Source organism: Leopardus geoffroyi, chromosome D4 (assembly GCF_018350155.1).
Source record: "Leopardus geoffroyi isolate Oge1 chromosome D4, O.geoffroyi_Oge1_pat1.0, whole genome shotgun sequence".
NCBI lineage: Eukaryota > Metazoa > Chordata > Mammalia > Carnivora > Felidae > Leopardus > Leopardus geoffroyi.
In genome coordinates this window covers 66,466,151-66,487,025 of record NC_059342.1, presented here as the reverse complement: position 1 = coordinate 66,487,025, position 20,875 = coordinate 66,466,151, and the positions used below count along the sequence as shown (strand labels likewise).

The following is a 20,875-nucleotide window of genomic DNA, read 5'->3' as shown; positions in this document are numbered from 1 at the left end:
TGACTTTGCTAGGTTACTGCCTTTTTAATTTCCAGTCTTTTACAATTTAGTTAAGCTAGTAGGATGAAAGACTGTAATGAAATTGTCTGTTAGGCCCAGAAAAGACGGGGGCACAATGGCCTTTGTCATTCTTGGGCCAGCATTCCATAATGTCATGCTTTTAGGCAATGTGGCACTGTTGCGATTAACACATTTTGCAGAAATGGGTGGGAGCCTTCAAGTAATACAATACACACTTGTCTGTTCTTCCTGTAATGATATTACAGTATTTAGTTATGATCTAAAAATATCTCATAATACATGAATTCTGGTTAGCTTCACACAGGTCATATAGTCCCTGGCTCAAGGTTTTATCTTTGCTCTTACTGTCTTTTTCACTTGCTTCCTGTGGTCAGTGGGGGACCTACAGGAGTTCATAGCCAAGGGAATATTTTTGTTTAGGAAAATAATAGTAGGAATTCAAAACTGTAAATTGTTTACTGGAAGTGTTTGGAAATACCAGTTGGCAAGCTTTGCCTGCCTTTGTCAAGTATTAGCAGGAGACGACAGTTAAGAGTAGGTACAGGCACATGGTTCTCAGGCTTCATTTTGTGGCTTGGTTTTAGGGCATGTTTCCTGGGGTTAATTTTATTTAGGCAATTTAGACATCTTTCACAGCTTCATAGGTAGTCAAGCCAATTTCCACTCTTTATGCTTCTTTAACTCCTGCCCACGCCCCATCCTTTCCTCCTTCTCCCTTTTTTATGTCTCATTTAATTAAAAAGAAAAGTATGAAACAGTTAAAACTCACAAAAAGGCACAGAGAATGGTATAAAGAACACCCCTGTTTCATCATCCATCATTTGCCTTGCTTGCTTCAGATTCTTTTCAAGAAAGAAAACATGACAGGTATCCTCGATGCCACATGTGTGTCCCCATCTCTTTCCTCAGAGTTAATCATGATCCTGGAGTTCCATGTTTTTATGCTTGGTACCATGTATATGTTTTTGCATTCTGCTAATAACATTATATGGTATTGGTTTGTAGTGTTCACGTTGTCTAAATGTGCATATTGATCTGCGGCTTGTCTTTTTCACTCAGCATTGTTCTTGGGATTTATCAGTATTGATACATGTGGCACCTGATTCATTTTAGCTGTTGCATGGTATTCCCTTTTTATATGTAAATTTTATTAAAAAATTTTTTTTTAAATATTTATTTTTGAGAGAGAGACAGAGTGCGAGTGGGGGAGGGGCAGAGAGAGAGGGAGACACAGAATCCGAAACAGGCTCCAGGTTCTGAGCCGTCAGCACAGAACCCACGGACCACGAGAGCATGACCTGAGCTGGAGTCGGACGCTTAACTGACTGAGCCACCCAGACGCCCCTATACCTAAACTTCAAAAAATCCATTTGTCTATGGCTTAGATTTTTCACATTGTTTATGGTGTCTGTGGTGCCTACTTTCTGCTTTTAAAAGATGGAGTCATTTTTGCCACCTTGGTTTGGACTTTTTATATTTTGAGAAGGCTTTCCCACCCCAAGTTCATAAGTACATTTTCTGTTATGTATTTGTAACTTTTCATTTTTTACTTTTAGCCCTGTAATTTACCAAGAACTTAATTTTATATAGAGGTGTGAGATAGAAAATATTAACTTTTCTTACATGAATGACTAGTTCCAGCGACACTAATTGATTAGCCCATCTTTTCTCCATGAATTTGTATTATTAAGTTCGCAGATTCTCATCAGTCTGTTCCCTGTATTTACTTTTCCAAACACAGAAAAGTAAAAATGAGTCCTGAGCAAAATACCTGGATGATCTGAGCTTTAAACAATGCTGAATTTGAATGGTATATGTGTGTTCTTTTTTTTTAAAACCCTGTAATGTTAACCCACACTTGTGTACAACTCTACCAACACATCTTCGAAAGTGGGAATTTATTTGTATGGGCAATAGGTTGCCAATACTTACGTTCATGAACGCTGAGCATTGAATCTCAACAATTAGTGTAAAAGAGATCCTAATAATGACGTTGATTGTCCTATTACTTGCGGGTGGATTCAGCCAATGCTTCTCTTAGAGACCAAAACCTAGAACAGTTTAAACCAACCAGAGCTCAGACCACTGATAGCAGCCACATAGTAAGATGCAGTATTGCATTTGTGTCTGAATATGTAAAGGTCTGATATCCATGGTAAATGTGATGAAGTCCTTAGATTTAGCTCTGTGGTCCACTGTGTTGCTCGTGGGTGAAATAGTCATGCAGTGCATGCATGGATTTTTGCTGAATTGTGTAGCTTTTAAAACAAGAAGAATAAGCCTGCCCCAAAGGTAAGACCTTTAAGTTGAAAAACCTGATGGAAAAATTGTTACCTATGCAAGTTTATGTTCATTCAGGTGAGGAAGACCTAGTCTAAAAACAACATGAACTGCCAATTGATCTGTACCCTTCAGGGGAAAGATGACTGCTACCGGTGACAACAAGCCAGTGTTTTAGCTAAGGTTTTAGATACCTGGTCTTTTGCACTTAGTGGCTGCCCAGCCACTCACTTGGTGTGGTGTTCTGGCCTCCTCTGCATTTGGCGCCATTTCTGATCCCATTCAAGTCCAGGTGAACTGACTGGCTTCACCATCCAAAGCAGATAGCCTTGTGTTGACCAGACGTGGAATGCACAAACAACCACCTTTGTGCAAAGCATGCTGTGAAAAAAAGGCATGAACATTGTCCAGGGGCCATTGGCATAGTGGTTTTCAAACTTCTATGTGTAAAAAAAGTACTGAGGCTTCCTGGCTCACATGTCTAGCATCTGAATCAGTAGGTCGCAGAGGGCTGGGAGACTGCATGTTTAACAAGCCGCCTAAGACCACACTGTATCAGCGAAACCTGGTCATTCACAATTCTGTCAAGTTCCATTGGTACCATGTAATGCCGTATTTCCTTTTTGTAGATTCACTTCTTTTGCTTAAATAGATCGAGTTAGGAAAAAATACTATACCTTTGCTGTAAAGGTAAAATCAGTATCACTATATATAGAAGGTACACATACATGTGCATTAAGATAAATGTGTGTGTGCCTATATGTGTGTATATATATATGTAGGTATAGATATACACATATACCTAAACATAGGTTATGACTTTTCCTTCAGGTTTTTCAATTTGAATGTCAGCTTTGGGGCAATTTTATGTGTGTGTGTGTGTTTGTGTATATGTGTGATGTAAATAGAATATTTATATTTCATCCACTGAACATTACTTAATAAAGTATACGTTTCATCTACTTAACATCTTTTGTTTCAGTTTTGCAAACACTGAGAAAAAGGGATTGTAGGGAAGAAAGAAGCATTTCATCTCAAGCCTTCAGGATTTAGGTCTTAGCCTTGCACTGAAGAGTATTAACATTAGTAATCCTACATTGGGTGTGGCTGATGTGCTTTGAGAGGACAATGGTAGCTCTCTGCTTAGCAGAGGGCGAGCCTCTCAACAGGAGAAACAGTTCTTGGAGAGCTAGCCAGGAAGCGGAAGGGAGGATGTATGCCTTTTCCGGAACTGGAAAACCCTTCAGTTTTGGTAGTAAACTTTTAAGGAAGGGAAGAGAAAGGCAGGGGTGAAATTTCTGAGAATTGTGAGGACGTGCTATGTGCCAGGCACTGCGTAAGGCGCTCTGCACATGGCCTGTAATTCAGTGTCCTTGACATTGCTGAGATACGTGCACATCATGAACTGCACTGCACAGTTGCGGAAACGGGGCATGGGGAATTGGAGTCATTTGCCCGGGGTTCAGTAGCCACCCCAGGTCCCCATAACCAGAGAAGAAGGGGCAGAGTGACAAGAGTCCTCAGAATCTTATTTCCATTTAGACTTTATAAAAGAAATGGGTTAACTACCAAATTTTAAGTTTTGAAAATGTACATTAAATAAACTTGGCATTTTTCTGCTACACAGTCCTGATCATGCCTTATCTTGTGGCCCTCATGGTAAGCACAAAAACACTTCACCTCTTCCGCCTTCCAGTTAAGATCTCTTGGTTTGTAAAAGTTTTCCTTACTGTAGGTTCTGTAGGGTCGACTTTTAAGGTGATAACCTTTAGTTATGATGTGAACCTGAGGTAAGGAAGTTAAAAAAAAAACCAAAAATGTCCTACTTGTTTTTGCTCATAATTACTTAATGGAAGGACCAATTGTTAACGTAATCTGTGAATTGCGTCAAGGAGACCTACTTGAGTATAGTGGTGAAGGGCCCATCCGAGGACTGGGAGTTGGGGAAAGCGGACCCTGGTGACCAAGCCGTTCTAGGGGAGCTCATGAGTCGGGCTGGACAAATTCTTTCCTAGAACCCTTAGACAGATTTTATCAGAAACACACATTCAGGATTATGCTTGGACATGATGATCGTCATGATTATACGAACTTAATCTTCTGTATTTGGAGTTCTTTTTTTTTTTTTTTTTAATCTTTTTTAAACGTTTTAATTTACTTTTGAGGCAGAGAGAGACAGAGCATGAGCAGGGGAGGGGCAGAGAGAGAGGGAGACACAGAATCCGAAGCAGTCTCCAGGATCTGAAATGTCAGCACAAAGCCTGATGTGGGACTCAAACTCAAGGACCGTGAGATCATGACCTGAGCCAAAGTCGGATGCTTAACCGACTGAGCCACCCACGCACCCCTGTATTTAGAGTTCTTTTTAGAGGAAACCCTTCCCCAGGCTGCTGTTTCTGAGATCATGATGAGCTCCATCTACTTCCGGCTATTTTCCTTGCAGTGTGCGTTATGATTTCACAACATGCCCCTATAGAAGACAAATAGCAAAAAAGCCCAGCCTCCTCTAGATTAAAGAGGTGTCTGATATTAAAGAAAATGGTGCCTATAGACGCACCAAGGAAAGATGGATTTTCCCTGAAGACTTTTGTTTTTCTATTTAACAAATAAAAATGATGAAACTGGCCCTATATCTTTTTCTTTTTGGAAGCCTAAAAACCCAGAACCTAAATTTTAGGCTCCTCAGCTATTGGAATTCTGGCCTCGGAGTCTGTGCATCACTGTTCTTTCTTCTTTAGCTTAGGCTTGCTGCCCTAACTTACCTTTTCCTTGGGCCCAATTATTTTCTTACATTTGTTGTGAAGCTAGGTGGGCTATAACAGCAATGAAATATGCACAGGAGTAAATACAGAGATCTGGCTAAAAGTAGGCATAAAAATAAGCATTCTGTATTAAATTTCTAGTGTTACAAATAGTGCTGACTTGAGCAGAATGGGAGAATTTCTCCTTTCCATGCTTTTGCCAGCTTTCAACTTCAGTTTCTTCCTTTCTTGTGAGCCATTACAAACTTATTTCTTGAAGTCATTCTTCTGTTGTTCATCTTGCAGATTTGGGAATTTATGGTCAAAGTTGAATTGGACAGACACACACACACACACACACACACACACACACACACACATCCCCAGCATGAGATATTTTTATGGATTGCATATCAACTAGTTTTAAATATATATTTCTACACTACTTAAAAGCATTCATCAAAGCATTAGTAATTCTTATCTGAAATAACTTGCAAACCTGCAGTTAGAATAATTTTAGTGTCTTTACTTTGGTTAGGAGCAGGTTTCTTATGTTTTAAACTCAAGATGGTGAATGGTTTTAATTAACTTTATTTTCAATAGACATTTCAGGTTTACATTTGAACCTAGAAACAAAGTATTTTTTCTCATTGCAGACAGAACTAAACTATACATCTCCTGTCCTGAGCAAGGAACTGACTAAGGCCACAAAAACTTTGCTGGATAGTCTTGGGACTCTGGCCCAAGAGGTAAGTTGTGTCTTTCTAACACCAGGAGGCAGACCATCCACTATGGCTCTTTTCCACCCCGAGTTTGGCGTAGAGGGTCCTTTTGATTTGAGTATCATGTGAAACATAAAAACAATTTTAGAAGCATCGGTGATCTTAAAAATTAACTGGTTTGAGCTCCTTACTTTAGAGATGAAGAAACCAAGATGCAGAGATGTTTCAGAGCTAATTAGTTTGTGGCTAAAGGCCCGATACCTGGTCTAGAACTTTCTCTCATTGTTATTCTCTGCCCCTAGTTAATGACTCCTCGGTAAAGAGGATTATTCCCGTCATCATCCATGTGCTGCATTTGTCTTACCAAACGTTTCTCCGTATTTCTTTTCCAATAGTGAGGCCAGTCATTTTATGAACCATGTACCCCTCATTCAGACCTTTCCCTGTAAACACCTGGCCTCTAGATTCACCTTTGGGAATGTCCTTCCTTGATGAACATTAAGTTGAGTTTGCCTTTTGGGTCCACATATTGCCTGACCAATGTGTTAGACCAATCTTCTATTCACAAGATCAGGAGGCCTGTAGGTACTTGTAAAATCACTTACCTTTCCCTCTGCCTGCCAGCCGGTGTGTGCTTCACCTTAGTGACACCCAGCCTTCTTTCAGATTAGACTTGGAGAGGAGGAGTGGGAGCCCAGTGTGTAAGGAGCTGAGCCGAGGGGTGGCGGTCAGAAGCAATCAGGCCTGAATGTCCAGGACATCAGACAGGAACAACCTTCTCAAACTTGGTCCAGCCTTATTTTGAGTTGCTTCTCTAAATCGTTTTTTGGTATTTGTTAAAATTTTTTTGAGTACCAAAATTTAGTGTCCTGAGAATAAAAGTATTGTATGTTCATTGTGGAGAGTGCAGGATGTTTGGAAAAACAGAGATCAAACACGTGTCGACAGTTTGGCATATTGCTTTTAGTTCAGTTTTCTTTTTTCTTTGAATTCTGGTCATGGGTGTCTGACTGAAGAGCCTTGCATTTTGGGTCCCTTTCAGGAGAAGTCCTTTCCAGCCTGCCATTTGTTCTTTTGGTTGTGAATGCTGGTGACCTTTCTGTGGGTGGAGAATCTGGGTCACCTGGTGTTCTTCCAGGAGGCAGAAAGAAAAACAGGAACTGACCTGTAAATCCATAGCCATTTCTCTACGGTCCTGTTGCAGACACTGACCTACACTGTACTACTTCCCTCCTGGCCTTCAAGCAAGCAGAGCAGAGACTATGATGTGGGAGGCTGTCTCTAAATTTTACCTTGGGTACAGTGTTTTCTCTTATATCCCAGGTCTGCCTTTTGTCTTGGGTAAGAAAACTAGTGGAAATCGTGATGTTCCCATTGCTGATGAGGCAGAAACTCTCCACCTGAGCAACATATTATTTTTCTTGTCAGCTGCCTCCTTGTGCCCTGCTTGCTCCCTGGTCCAGGTCAAGCAAGGGCCACCCACCCCTCTCAGTGGCAACACCCTCAAGTCCCTGTGATCATGAATTACTTACTGTCTAACTTGATATTTCCCTGGGATAAATGGGAGAGAATAAGTAAATAAATGCACGTGTGTATCTATTCAGTGTTTGGAAGGAAGTTGGATGTTTTGACCAAAGCACAACCCTTGAAAGGAAAAGGAAAAGGGAGGTAACAATTTCTGAGGACCTCCCCTGATTCCTGTAGTTTCACCCAATTTCCCTGTATCATCTGCATGACAAATGGGTCTTACTGTGCCCATTTTACAGATGGCACTGAGGCTCAGGAAAGTTGGACAACTTGCCCAGTCACTTGGTTAGTTAATTGGCAAAAACTGGGATTTGAACTCAGGACTGTTAGACTACAAATTGCACGTTCTTGCTGCTATAGCCTGTTTTTTGTGTGATGAGCTCTGATGGAAACTGGACTAGACTAGAAAGGATATCCTTCAAAGAAAGAAATCTGCAACAATAGGGCCTGGCAATTGGGTAGAAATGGGGACTTTAGGAACTGGATGAGTGAAACTGGGCATGAGCTCCACATCTGAGTGACAGGGAAGGTGTGTCTGACAAGATTGGAAAGGCAGGGCAGGGAACCGCATCCCAGTTACCTACCAGGTGCCTGACACTGCTCGATGTCAGGGTCTCAGCAGTGAGCACACTGGCTTTCCTGTTCTCATGGAGCTTGCATGGTGGAAGATAGAAATAAACAGGAAGCGTATGATGTGACAGCAGGCGTACTGCAATGAAGAAAAATAAAGCAGGGTCAGAAAGATAGAGGGTGATGAGGTGTTGTTTTAAAGGTGGGGGTAATTAGAGAAGTCCTCTCTGATGAGGTGACACTTGAATGGAAGAAGTGACCATATGTTGTCCACTCCAAGCAGGAGGGGCCACAGATAACAAAGATGCTGATGAAAGGACCTGATTAAGGAATGTATTTAAAGACCCAGGAAGGAGTATGGTGTGGCCAGGACAGAATGAGCAGGTGAGAAGGTGCTCAGAGCTGAGGTCAGAGAAGGAGTGGTGAGCACCTTGCAGGACTGGTAAGGCTGCATTTATGCCAAGCGAGATGAGAAGCTAGTGGAGGGTTTGGAGCAGAGGGTACATGACATGTCCTGGAGTATGAGACTGTTGACATTCTGGCTGTTCTATTGAGAAGAGACAAGCAGGGGTCAAGGAAAAAGGGGCCATTGCAGTGTCTTGAGAAAGCGATCAGACAGCCACTGATTGACTCCACAGGTGATTATCTAACACCATCTTTTGTGGGCTGGAGGATGAATGGCCACCCTTCTCTGTGAGGAGGAGTGCTTCACAGAGGAGTGTGGAGCCTGAGCTGAAGCGTAGAAGAATGAGTAGGAGTTTCCCCAAGACAGGTGCCCGGAAGAGCCACCAGTTCGGAATAACAGTCATTCTGGTGCCTCTGTCCAAAGATGTGCTGGTTTTATATGGGAAGAAATTTGTTCTTTCTGTTGGGGTATGGTGGACTGGTGGTAGTGAGGCAGCCTGTGAAAAGAGATATGAGTGGTTTTTACTTTCATTAAAAAATCTCCGGTGCTGTTCACCTCCCAACAAAAGGAGGTCTGGCTACCTCTGCCTTCCAGTTGATAGACCTCATCCGGGTTATGAAAAGATAAAGTAAGGAAAAGCTGGCCACCTAATTGTGTTCTTGTGGTATATGTCACACGCTCCCTCTTTGGAGGGAGAAATGTTTGTGACCTCTGACCTACTCCTAGAAGTGCCTGATTTCCCTCTGGAGGCAGAAGGCAAAGTCAGGATCTACAGCATCGAGGACCATGTTCCGCAGAAGAACCAGGAGGCTCTGTGTGGTACAAAACTTGGCCCATGGTATTGGAAGCTAGGCCTTCCACAGGCTGTGGGTGGGGCCCCTCAGCCTCTCCCCTCTGCCCTTTATGGCTCGGTCTTCTGGGTGCTGAGAACTTGTGACATTTCAAGGAAGATTTATTATGGATTTATTGTGAAATGTGTAGAAATGCAAAGTGCTTGATAAATATTTAATGATAAGAACAATTGGGCCCAGAACTTTACAAGGTGCTGGAGAACATTTGTATAAGAGACAAAGTGCTTGGGGTGTAAGTAACAGATGTCGTCCCTGGCTGCTGGGGCATCTGACTCCTCCCGGGCAGGGGCATTTCTTTGCAGGGACTTCTCTTCTATTTCATGCAATTTACTCCTTTCCACACTCTGTTTAGCTTCATCTTGGTGAGAGGTTGGGCCCTCAGAGAAATGACTTTTCTAAGGCTGTAAGCTAATGAGACAGGGAGCTGGGATTCAGCCTTGGGTCTCCCACCTTATACTTGTTGTGTTCCCTGACACTTAACTGAGACCAGGATGGGGGATTTGACACATAGTACCTTTTCTGTCAAGGGGAAGAGGCCTCCTCTGTTTCCACAGGGAAGTTTAAGGTGTTTTAGAAATGAGTCCGTGCTGGAGGGTGTGAGCAGTTCCTGATGGATGTATTTGAACACAGGGCTATTCAGGATAAGTATTCTCTTCTACAAACCAGAAGATAATCCAGAGGAAATAAAGCCCACCACCAGGGGTTTCACTGACTTCTACCTTGTGCTTCTCTATCTTTAATTTGCATACCAGTCACCTGGGCATCTTGTGAAAATGCAGATTTGAATTGTAGTCGGATGGATCTAGATGTGCCTTTCAGACAACCTCTCAGATAACTTTGCTGCTGGTCCCCGGACCACCGGTGGAGTTGCAAGATTCTGGCAATCCTATCACAAGGCTAAGAGGTCAGGACTGAGATGTTCTGAGATGTGGCTTTGGAGAGGTCAAGAAAATAAGATGTTTCTTTCTCTCTGTTCCCCCAACCCTTGTAACGCCCTTTTCCCTCCCACTTGCCTCCCCCATCCCACCTTCTTTCCTCCCACTTCCCTTCCCCATCCCTGGCACCAGCTGTTCAGCATGAGCAGCTGGAGTGACATGCGGCAGGAGGTGATGTTCCTGACCAGTGTGAACAGCTCCAGCTCCTCCACCCAGATCTACCAGGCTGTGTCCCGCATTGTGTGTGGCCATCCAGAGGGTGGGGGCCTGAAGATCAAGTCCCTCAACTGGTACGAGGACAACAACTACAAAGCCCTCTTTGGAGGCAACGGCACTGAGGAAGATGCTGGCACCTTTTATGACAATTCTACAAGTGAGTGTCTGTGCAGATGGCAGTCCTGGCCCCAGCCCCCACTTAGTTTAGACTCAATCCTGTGTCCCTCCTTCCTCGTGCTTACCCTTATCCTCTGACCCAGTGCTGGATGTTTAGGAGTCTGTTTGCCCACCAGACGGAGCTCCTAGAGGAGTCTTTTCCTTATCAGTTGACTGTCCTCACTTCTTTGAATGGGGCCTGGCACATCTCAGGTACATAGTGTGTTTATCAAATGCATGAGAGATTGAAAGCCAACCTCCCCAGTTTCCTGGGGGATGGAGGAAGGGAGTTCCCAGAGAAATCAAGGGTCTTCTTTTTCTTTCCCCTCCCTTTCACAGGCATGCTTTATAATAAAAACTTTAAAATAACAGAATAACAGCCATAAGAGCTAACATTTAGGAAATATTTCCTATGTACTGGGCATTCTATTGAAATTATCTCATTTAACCCTTACAGTAACCCTGCAAGGAACATTGTGTAACCTCACGTTTTAATAGGCTCAGAGAGGTTAAGTGACTCAGTCAAAGCCACACCATAGCTAATCCACAAGAGCCCATGTTAAGCCCAGATCTGCCTGGCCCCGTGCTTTTTTCTGGTAGACCACATGGCCTCTGAAAAAGCTGTTAATGGTGGTGTGTGTGTACCATCAACCTCAGGCATTTGATCTGCTCTTTGTTTTTGCTTCTTAGCTGCATGGTGGTGTTAAAGAACCTTGTAACTCCATATCTCTTTCTCGCACTTGGGCGGTTTTGTGATGATGATGTGTGTTCTGTGCCTGATGGCAGCATGGAACCAGTGTTACAGTTTTAGACAGTGACATCCTTTTCCTTGAAAACATGATGCAAGTGAGCTTTTCTCCACTTCCAGCCATAGGTGTTTCTTTCAGACACTGAGCGAGGCAGCTTTTTGTGCATTACTGTAACGCAAGAACTTTTTATTCTTCTCTGGAGCAAAGCACTCTAGACATCGCCAGTTGCTTTGCAAGCCTAATGGGATGGCATTATAGGCAATTTTTCTGAAATGCCATCCGCTCCACTCCCTCACTTGCAAGTCAACCCAAGGGAACTTTCATTTGCAAAGCAGATAGAACTGTGAGAAAATCCTTTTTTTTTTTTTTTTCTTTTTAAATTACATCCTCTTTGCGGCATGTAGAGGATACTTGGTACCTAAAAGAACTCAGAATGAAATTAAAAAAAAAAAATCAAGAATCCTTCTGGATAATCAAGCCCTGCTGTCTATTATAACTTTGGATTTTCCAGTTAGAGGTTTTTATTACATTTATTACATATACTTGTGATGGGACCTATTAAAGGGAAATGTCTTATTTTTGCTTGAAAACCAAAATCTAAATCCAGCTCTCTGTTTTCAATGAAAACAAATTGACAAGGGCTAGCGTAAGAGTATGCATCTAGAGTTATGCAGGTGTGTGCATGGTGAAAACCTGTTTCTAGATCATCTCGGTTGTGAGTTATCCACCATCAGTGTTATAATAGACTCTGATTATTTGTCAAGTATTGTCATAGGAGCTCTACAGATAACAACGGTTAATGCTCCCCACATCTCTGCCAAGTACATCATAACTTCATTTTTACAGAGGAGCAAACTGAGGCTCAGGCAAGTGAAGTTATTTGTTACATAGCTATTAAGTGGTGGAGCAGAGATTTGAACCCAGGACTGTCTGGCTAGCTCCAAAGCGCTTGTTCCTATAAGTATATGACCATACATATGCATATCTGCCTTTGTCTTCTTCATAGCCCCTTATTGCAATGATTTGATGAAGAATCTGGAGTCCAGTCCTCTTTCCCGCATCATATGGAAAGCTCTAAAGCCTCTGCTTATTGGGAAGATCCTATATACACCTGACACTCCAGCCACAAGGCAGGTGATGGCTGAGGTAAGCTGCCCAGGCCCAGAAGTCCCTCTCCAGAATCCTCCTAGAATTTATGGGCAAAAAGGTGATGGTGGTTTCAAATGGATTATATTGGGGAAACTCGGGGCTATCCTGGGGTTTCCAAAGAGTGAGAACCCCAAGTGTGACCCAGGCCAGAGCTGACTATGGAGGGCCAGCTCTCCAACCTTGGGTATTTGAATCATAGCTGCAGGCAGATTCTTCTTAGGTGTGGGAAAGACTGGAAATAGTGATGGAGCATCTTGTCAGAGGGCAGCTGCGTATCTCATGGTCTGCCTCTCCTTTTCTGTTGCCCTTGCTCCCTATGTGGCTCCAGGTGAATAAGACCTTTCAGGAACTGGCTGTGTTTCATGATTTGGAAGGCATGTGGGAAGAGCTCAGCCCTAAGATCTGGACCTTCATGGAGAGTAACCCAGAAATGGACCTTGTTCGGGTGAGTATCCCTGTGGTTCCTGTGTGCCTGCTTGATGCTAGAGAGGTGAGTTTCTGGTCACTTTCCTAGAGGTGACTGAGATGAGAATTCTTATTTTTAACCAGTATAGAGGTATTAAGCATAGCCCAAGCTGCAGGTGATGGTGCACAGATAACACTGTTGTATGCATATCAGCATCAATGTGCCCGGTGGTCAAAAATCAGTTTTCCAAGAAGCTGAGCGAGGGTTGGTATTGGTGATTGTAGGACCTTGACTTTTTCATTTCTTCTAAAGCCAACCATGGCATCTTACTTAGCTTTCCTATATCTTGGTGTAGGTCTTGACAGAGGTGTGGGGGCAAAGCCTGGTCTGACCTCTAGGCTGGGCTGAGATGCTCGCTCCCAAGGTGTTGTGTGAGTGCAGAACAGGGTTAAGGTGTGGAGGGGAATTGCACTTAGTGCTTCCGAGCCACTTGAAAGGGATAAGTACTCTAGAGACAATTGGATTCAAAAGCAGAGGAGTCTGAGCAAGAGCAGAATGTTTCCTTTGTTTGAGCCTGAGTGCCGCTTAATCACATCATCCCTGTCTTGGGCTGAGTCAGAGAATCATTAGACTATTTCCTATCTCCACCGTGAGGGAGGCCTCTTTTTTTTGTTTCTACTGCCATTAAGAAGCAGGAATGGATTTTACCAGGTTTCTTATCTTGACACCTCAGTGATCAGAGGGGCAGCTGAGTTTTAGAGGTGGTACCTGAAAGGTACCTGAAAGGTACTCTCCCTTGATGCCCTGGGTGGGGGGACAATACCCAGGTTGCCTTGCAGCGATGGGAAAGCTGGAGTCATCTTTGCTGCTCTAGTGTTGTTACATATTCAGAATTCTTAAATTGGGGCCTTTAAAAACTAAGGGACTGGGACGCCTGGGTGGCTCAGTCGGTTAAGCATCCGACTTCAGCTCAAGTCATGGTCTCACAATCCATGAGTTCGAGCCCCGCGTTGGGCTCTGTGCTGACAGCTCGGAGCCTAGAGCCTGCTTCAGATTCTGTGTCTCCCTTTCTCTGACCCTCCCCCATTCATGCTCTCTCTCTGTCTCAAAAATAAATAAACATTTAAAAAAAAAAAAAAAAAAACTAAGGGACTTGGGTGAGAAAAAAAAGAATAATTTGTATGGATCTATGGATTATTGCTGACTCACAGTAACAACTCCTGCTCTTCAAGGATGGATCTCTGTTGGGCTCCAGTCTCTCCTGTAAAAGGGATTACATGATCCAGCCACTCACAGCACCATAGACATAGATGTGGTCTCTCACCTCTTCTTCCTGGTCCTGCCCTTTGAATCCACGTTTTTATTTGTTGGATGTCTTTCCTTCTGCGTCTCAGAAGATTATGAGGGGCCCTGTTGAAGGGACTCCTTGAGTTTTAGTCTGTAGACAGATGGATGCTTCCCCACTCGATTGATGGATTGATTTAAACGTCTTTTTTTTTTCAACGTTTATTTATTTTTGGGACAGAGAGAGACAGAGCATGAACGGGGGAGGGGCAGAGAGAGAGGGAGACACAGAATCGGAAACAGGCTCCAGGCTCTGAGCCATCAGCCCAGAGCCCAACGCGGGGCTCGAACTCACGGACCGCGAGATCGTGACCTGGCTGAAGTCGGACGCTTAACCGACTGCGCCACCCAGGCGCCCCTAAACATCTTTTTTTAAGATTTTATTTTTTTAAGTAATCTCTATGCACAGTGTGGAGCTTGAACTCACACCCCAATGATGAAGAATCATGTGTTTTACTGACTGAGCCAGCCTGGCATCCCTGATTTGAAAAGTTTTTCATATAAGTATAATATATATTATTAGGTGGAGAGTTTGGCAGGGATGTTTCAGCAGCTCACAGACTCCCAGTTTTGAGAAGACAAAACACTTGTAAACGTGGCCATGGCATTCGTTAGGGATTCTGCTGGGAGAACACAAGATGTACAATAGGAAATGTAGGAACTGTGGATGGGGAGAAAGTCATGGCGTGTGAATTGGAAGACCTTGTGTGTAAATCCAAGAACTTTTACTTTAAGCTCTGAGGGACCATGAACAGGTTTTAAGCAGGAGAGATGTAGATACATTAATCTGATGTGATAGGTGGATTGAAGTGTGGAAAGGTGGAAGGCAGAGACCAGAGTGGAGACCATCTAAGTGGGTGGCCAAGGCATGAGCAGGAGGTGAAGCCTGATAGCTGCTTGATTGTGGAGGGGGAAAGATTTCTAGCTGGTGGGTGGTGGGTATGTCCAATATACCACTGGGTACTGAGGCCCGGAGTGCAGAGAGGTGGTTAAGCCGCCAACTGAGGGACTCCTCAGCCTGTAGGTGGAAGTTGAAGGAGCCTCCTCATCTCCTTTCTTCTCTCTCTTAAGGAGTGTGTGTCTGACTCCACAAACTTGGGCTGCTCAGTCCTCTGTACCCTCCTCATGTCTGGTATGTGAGGTGGTGCCTGAGGCTTCTGCTTCTTTTGGAGTAGCTCTTATCTGTCTTTTTTTCAGCTTTATTGAAGGATAATTGACAAATAAAAATCATATATATTTAGGCTGTACAGTGTGTTTTGATATAGTAGATGTTGCGAAATGATCCTCACAATCAAGCTAATTAATGTATCCTCACCTCACAAAGTAACCACATAGCACATTTCATATACAGTACAGTGTTGTTAACTGCCGTCATCCTGCTGTGCACCAGATCTCCAGAACTTACTCATATTGCATAACTGAAACTTTGTACCCTTTGACCTACCCATTTCCTTCTAAGTGTCTTGTCTTCTCAGAACTGGGAGTCTGTGAGTTGCTGAAACATCCATGCCAAACTCTCCATCTAATAATATATATTATACTTACATTAAAAACTTTTTAAATCAGCCCCTGGCAACCACCATTCTACTTTGTGGTGGCTCTTATCTTTCCACTGTTTCCAGCTCTGTCTACATGCACTGTATCACCTCCCATGCCTCCCCCTCCCCGACCCCAGTCTGGAGGCAGGCACTTCTGTTTTGAGTCATAGACGCACTGACACTAAATTGTTCTCCTTTCTGAGCTGCTCTTTGCCTCCTTCATCTCAAGGCCCTGCATCCTCCCTGGCTACCGCTCCTAAGGGTGATCTTAGGTCTCTGGGTCCTCTCAAATACCCTAGAATGGCCATGTGATCAGTGCTCTCACTGGGCATATCTTTCTGGTCTTGCCTCCTGAACCATGTGCTCAGAAGCCACACAGGGCAGGGCAGGCCTCACCCCAAATGCCATGTGTCTTTATTCTGCTCTTACTTGTTCAAGTCTCCGAATAAAGTCATGCAGAATTTGTAACGCATACCCCTGTGAACTGTGAGGTAAAAACCTGTATCTATTATGTTAACAAAAATACTTACATATCTTACTGATGATAGTATAAATTGTAATTCCCTATAGGAAAGCAATTTGGAATGAAAACTGGAAGAACCATAAAAAAAGTGCAGGATAGCACTGCATTCCATACACCCTCAGGGATGTATCCTATGGAAATAATTTTAAAGAAAGAAGTCACTGTATGAGAGGAAGTGTTATTGCTATAATAATTGTTACTGTGAGAAATTAGAAATAGGCTAAATTCTTAGCAGTATGGGAATAGTTAATGAAATTATAGTATATATACTTCATAAAACCGTTATGTTCCCATTAAAATAATAAATATGAAGCCACATGGGGGGAAAACTTAAACTGTTAGTGAAAGTAAGAGTGACGTAAAAAGTAACAGTGTTTGGCTCCTTAGAGATTCCATTTCAGTGGATCCAGAGTTTCATCTTCCCTCACAAAGCTGTGACAGTAGTTGTACCCACTTCTCCTTTTCCATGAGCTGAGTTTGGAGCTGACTCATTTTTCTGGATGCACTGTGCAGGCTTCTGCCCCAGCCCTTGGATCTACTGGTTGAACACCAGATTGGTTTGTCTTTTTCTTCCATGTTGACCCACGTGGGAAACCAACCAGCTAGGGAACGAGAAATGGAAGGCAGGTCTCTTTTGCATCACCACCCACGCATCCAGCAATTTTACTTGGTTCTACAGTGGCAGCCTCCCCCCAGACTAAACAGCACAAGTGCGTTTGTCTTATTCAGTCTAGAGATAAGGTCATTATGAAGAGTCATCAGCTTGAGTCTCAAAAGAAGAAGACGATACAGTGCAGGGGGAAGATTTGGTAGAATCAGAGTCCACGTTTCATACCATGGCTTTGCTACCAAAGTAGTTGTGTGAACTTAGGTTAGGGACTTGAACTTCTGAACTTGTTTTCCCATCTGTAAAAATGGGAACTTTTAGACAGATCTTCCTCATGGAGTTGTGTGAGGTAAAGCTTATAAATCTAATATAAAAAATGTACAGAGTAAGTATGATCATTGTTGTTACTGTAGTTCATCTGTTAGGCTAGACTGGAAACATATGGACACTAGATCCAGACTAGTCTGACTCTGAGTCTCACTTCCATGCCTGTTAGCATTGTGACTCAGCCTTGGTTAAAATCATACTTTCCCTCCACCCCCCTAACCTCCATATTCTCACCTGTAACATGGGAACACTATTTCTACCTTACAGTTTTCTATGAAGATAAAAAAAAAAAAAAAAAAAGACAACATATGTGAAAAGGTTAGGTTTTGTAAATCCTATAAGACTTAGTATCTAGATTTAGTTGGTGTTTATTGCTTGTACTTTCTCATTGGAACGACAGACACTGTTGGACAGCAGAAGCAATGACCACTTTTGGGAACAGCAATTAGATGGCTTAGATTGGACCGCTAGAGACATCCTGGCATTTTTGGCCAAGCACCCAGAGGATGTCCAGTCTGCTAATGGCTCTGTATACACCTGGAGAGAAGCCTTCAATGAGACCAACCAGGCAATTCAGACCATCTCTCGTTTCATGGAGGTGAGGATATGATCCATGGATCATTTGGAGAAGTCTTTGGCTTCTTTCTCTGAGATGGTCCAATGAGGTTTGGATTGGAAGAAAGTTGAGAAATAATGTCTAGTCTTATTTCCAGTAGTATCCCTCAAACCTAATACAGGGCTCGGTGTACAAAAGGCACTCAATAAAAGTTGAATGACTGAACGTGTGAACAAAACAGACGTAACTCTAGCTTTATTCTATCTCCCTCAAGAGTGTTTTTGTCCATCGTCTTGTAGGTTTTCCGGAGCTTTTGTAGCTCAAAACCTAATGACAAGAAAACATGCCCTTAAAAAGGCATTATTTATTAAATTTATCTAAAATCTAATAGGATAGATTACATTTTAAAAATCTAGTTTTAAAAATTATGTGACTTAATAGGGACAAATAAGGTGTGTTTTGTGAGCGTGTGGCTTTTTGTTTTGTTTTTGTTTTGTGTTTTGTGTTTTTGTTTTTGTTTTGTTTTGGTCTGTTTACTTGGTTAGTTACGATTCAGAATTGCCAAGAAGACTGAGGAAAATGAGGTATGATCATTGTTTCAACCTCTTTCCCTCCACAAAAATCAATATAAGTAACTTATCTCTAAGTACTTCCAGCATTACTCTTAAATTGCAGCTAAAAAACAAAAGACTCCATTCTCAATTGAATATTAGAAAATGACTTTGGAGAGGATGAGCGCATGGGGATAAAAATGGCTCGCAGTCAGCGTGTCCCTCTTAGGACAGAGTCTGCCTTGGCCACAGTGTATCATCCTGGGCACCAGTGCTCTTATGAAGGCTGTTCTCTTCCTTCAGTGTGTCAACCTGAACAAGCTCGAACCGATAGCAACAGAAGTCCGGCTCATCAACAAGTCCATGGAGCTGCTGGATGAGAGGAAGTTCTGGGCTGGGATCGTGTTCACCGGAATCACTCCTGGCAGTGTTGAGCTGCCCCATCATGTCAAGTACAAGATCCGAATGGACATCGACAATGTGGAGAGGACAAATAAAATCAAAGATGGGTGAGTTCAGTGCTGCCACACCAGCCAGTTTTGGGGATGACAAGAGCAGTTATTATGACTAGAGGCACTTCAGTTTAACTAATAACTTGGTAGAAATTCCCCCCAAAAAACCCTCAAATTGGTGGCATGATTTTGGTGAAAGTGGCACATTCATTGCTAGAGACTGTTATTTCAAAGGTCATAAAATACCATCTTTTGATTCAGCATTCCCACTCAAGAGAATTAATCCCATGGCATTACATCAAGAGGAAAAAAAGAAAAAAGGCTTTAGGTTCCCTGCACTAGCATGATCCATTTTTACAAAAAAGGGCAAATAACTGAGGGTTGATGGGGGTGGGAGGGAGGGGAGGGTAGGTGATGGGCATTGAAGAGGGCATCTTTTGGGATGAGCACTGGGTGTTGTATGGAAACTAATTTGACAATAAATTTCATATAATAAAAAAAAAGGTCAAATAACCAGTATAAAAGGGAATGACTAAGCAAAATTTGGTATGTCCACTTAATGCAGTGTTAGGTAGCAAACAAAGGGGGAGAAAACCAAACCAACAGGTGGTATGCCCACTCTGATTACATGTGTTTCAGCATAAGTGCACATGATCGCTAAGACCAGAAAATAAGATGCAAAAATGAAAATAGTGGCTTTGTAATGGTGGCAGGATTGTGAGTGATTGGTTTTTAAAATTTTTTATAGTTAATTAATTTATTTTAAAATGGTTATTTATTTTGAGAGTGTGGGTGGGGGAGGGGCAGAGAAGGGGAGAGAGAGAATCCCAAGTAGGCTCCATGCTGTCAGCACAGAGCTAGACACAGGGATCGAGCTCATGAACCCTGAGATCATGACCTGAGCCAAAATCAAGAGTTGTACACTTAATTGACTCAGCCACCCAGGGGCCCCTGGCTTCTTTTGGTGTTATGGTTCTAATGAATATTTGATCACCTGTGGTTTGGTTTTAGGTACTGGGACCCGGGTCCTCGGGCTGACCCCTTTGAGGATATGCGGTACGTCTGGGGGGGCTTTGCCTACTTGCAAGATGTGGTGGAACAGGCAATCATCAGGGTGCTGACTGGCACTGAGAGGAAAACTGGTGTTTATGTGCAGCAGATGCCCTACCCCTGTTATGTCGATGACATGTAAGTTACCATCTTCTTGTAACTGGTTAACTCAATCCCTAGAGAGAGTATATATGCAACATACATACACATATACACAAGCATGTGCATACATACCAAAGGAGATAGGATGCTTTGATTTTATTTGTTTTACATGCGTGCTGATTTGGTCAAGAAAATCTTTTTTGAAATTCAGTGAAGATTTTAGGAAATAAGATGCCAGATGGAGGTAGTTGACTGTTCCAGCCATACCACTGACATGAATATGCACATACTGGTAATCTCCCCCCCACCCCTTTTTTTTAATGTTTGTTTATTTTGAGAGGGAGGAGGGGCAGAGAGGAAGGGAGAGAGAGAATCTCAAGCGGGCTCCATGCTGTCAGCACAGAGCCGGGCACAGGGCTCCATCTCACAAACCCGTGAGACCATGACCTGAACCGAAATCCAGAGTCAGACGCCTCACTGACTGAGCCACCCAGGTGCCCCTCCTTCCTTTTTTATCCATAGTTGCCAGTACTTACATATATATTTTTTTATATTAAAAATTTTTTTTTATTTTTGAGAGAGAGACAGAGTATAAGTGGGGGAGGGGCAGAGAGAGGGGGAGACACAGAATCTGAAGCAGGCTCCAGGCTCTGAGCTGTCAGGTCAGAGCCTGATGCAGAGCTCGAACCCATGAACCATGAGGTCAGGACCTGAGCCGAAGTCAGATGCTTAACCAACTGAGCCACCCGGGTGCCCCCAGCACTTACATTTTTTTTTTACAACCTTCCCGTTTTGGTTAAAGTTTGCTCAAAGAGCAAATTTTTTTTTTTTTCAACGTTTATTTATTTTTGGGACAGAGAGAGACAGAGCATGAACGGGGGAGGGGCAGAGAGAGAGGGAGACACAGAATCGGAAACAGGCTCCAGGCTCCGAGCCATCAGCCCAGAGCCCGACGCGGGGCTCGAACTCACGGACCGCGAGATCGTGACCTGGCTGAAGTCGGACGCTTAACCGACTGCGCCACCCAGGCGCCCCTCAAAGAGCAAATTTAAAGTGTTGTGACAAACACATGCAGGCACATGCACACAGATACACA

The 20,875-nt window shown here is 43.2% G+C and overlaps 1 protein-coding gene across 5 annotated transcripts in view; it reads left to right on the top strand.

Moving 5' to 3' along the window:
• The window catches only part of ABCA1 (ATP binding cassette subfamily A member 1), a 133,292-nt gene that overhangs the window by 64,609 nt on the left and 47,808 nt on the right, over positions 1 to 20,875 (top strand). For all 5 annotated transcript variants that reach the window (XM_045468369.1, XM_045468365.1, XM_045468367.1 and 2 more), the window contains exons 8-14: positions 5,699 to 5,791; positions 10,186 to 10,426; positions 12,181 to 12,320; positions 12,652 to 12,768; positions 17,469 to 17,666; positions 18,479 to 18,684; positions 19,639 to 19,815. In XM_045468369.1, coding sequence (XP_045324325.1) covers positions 5,699 to 5,791; positions 10,186 to 10,426; positions 12,181 to 12,320; positions 12,652 to 12,768; positions 17,469 to 17,666; positions 18,479 to 18,684; positions 19,639 to 19,815 — 1,172 coding nt within the window. The remainder of the gene's footprint in view (positions 1 to 5,698; positions 5,792 to 10,185; positions 10,427 to 12,180; positions 12,321 to 12,651; positions 12,769 to 17,468; positions 17,667 to 18,478; positions 18,685 to 19,638; positions 19,816 to 20,875) is intronic.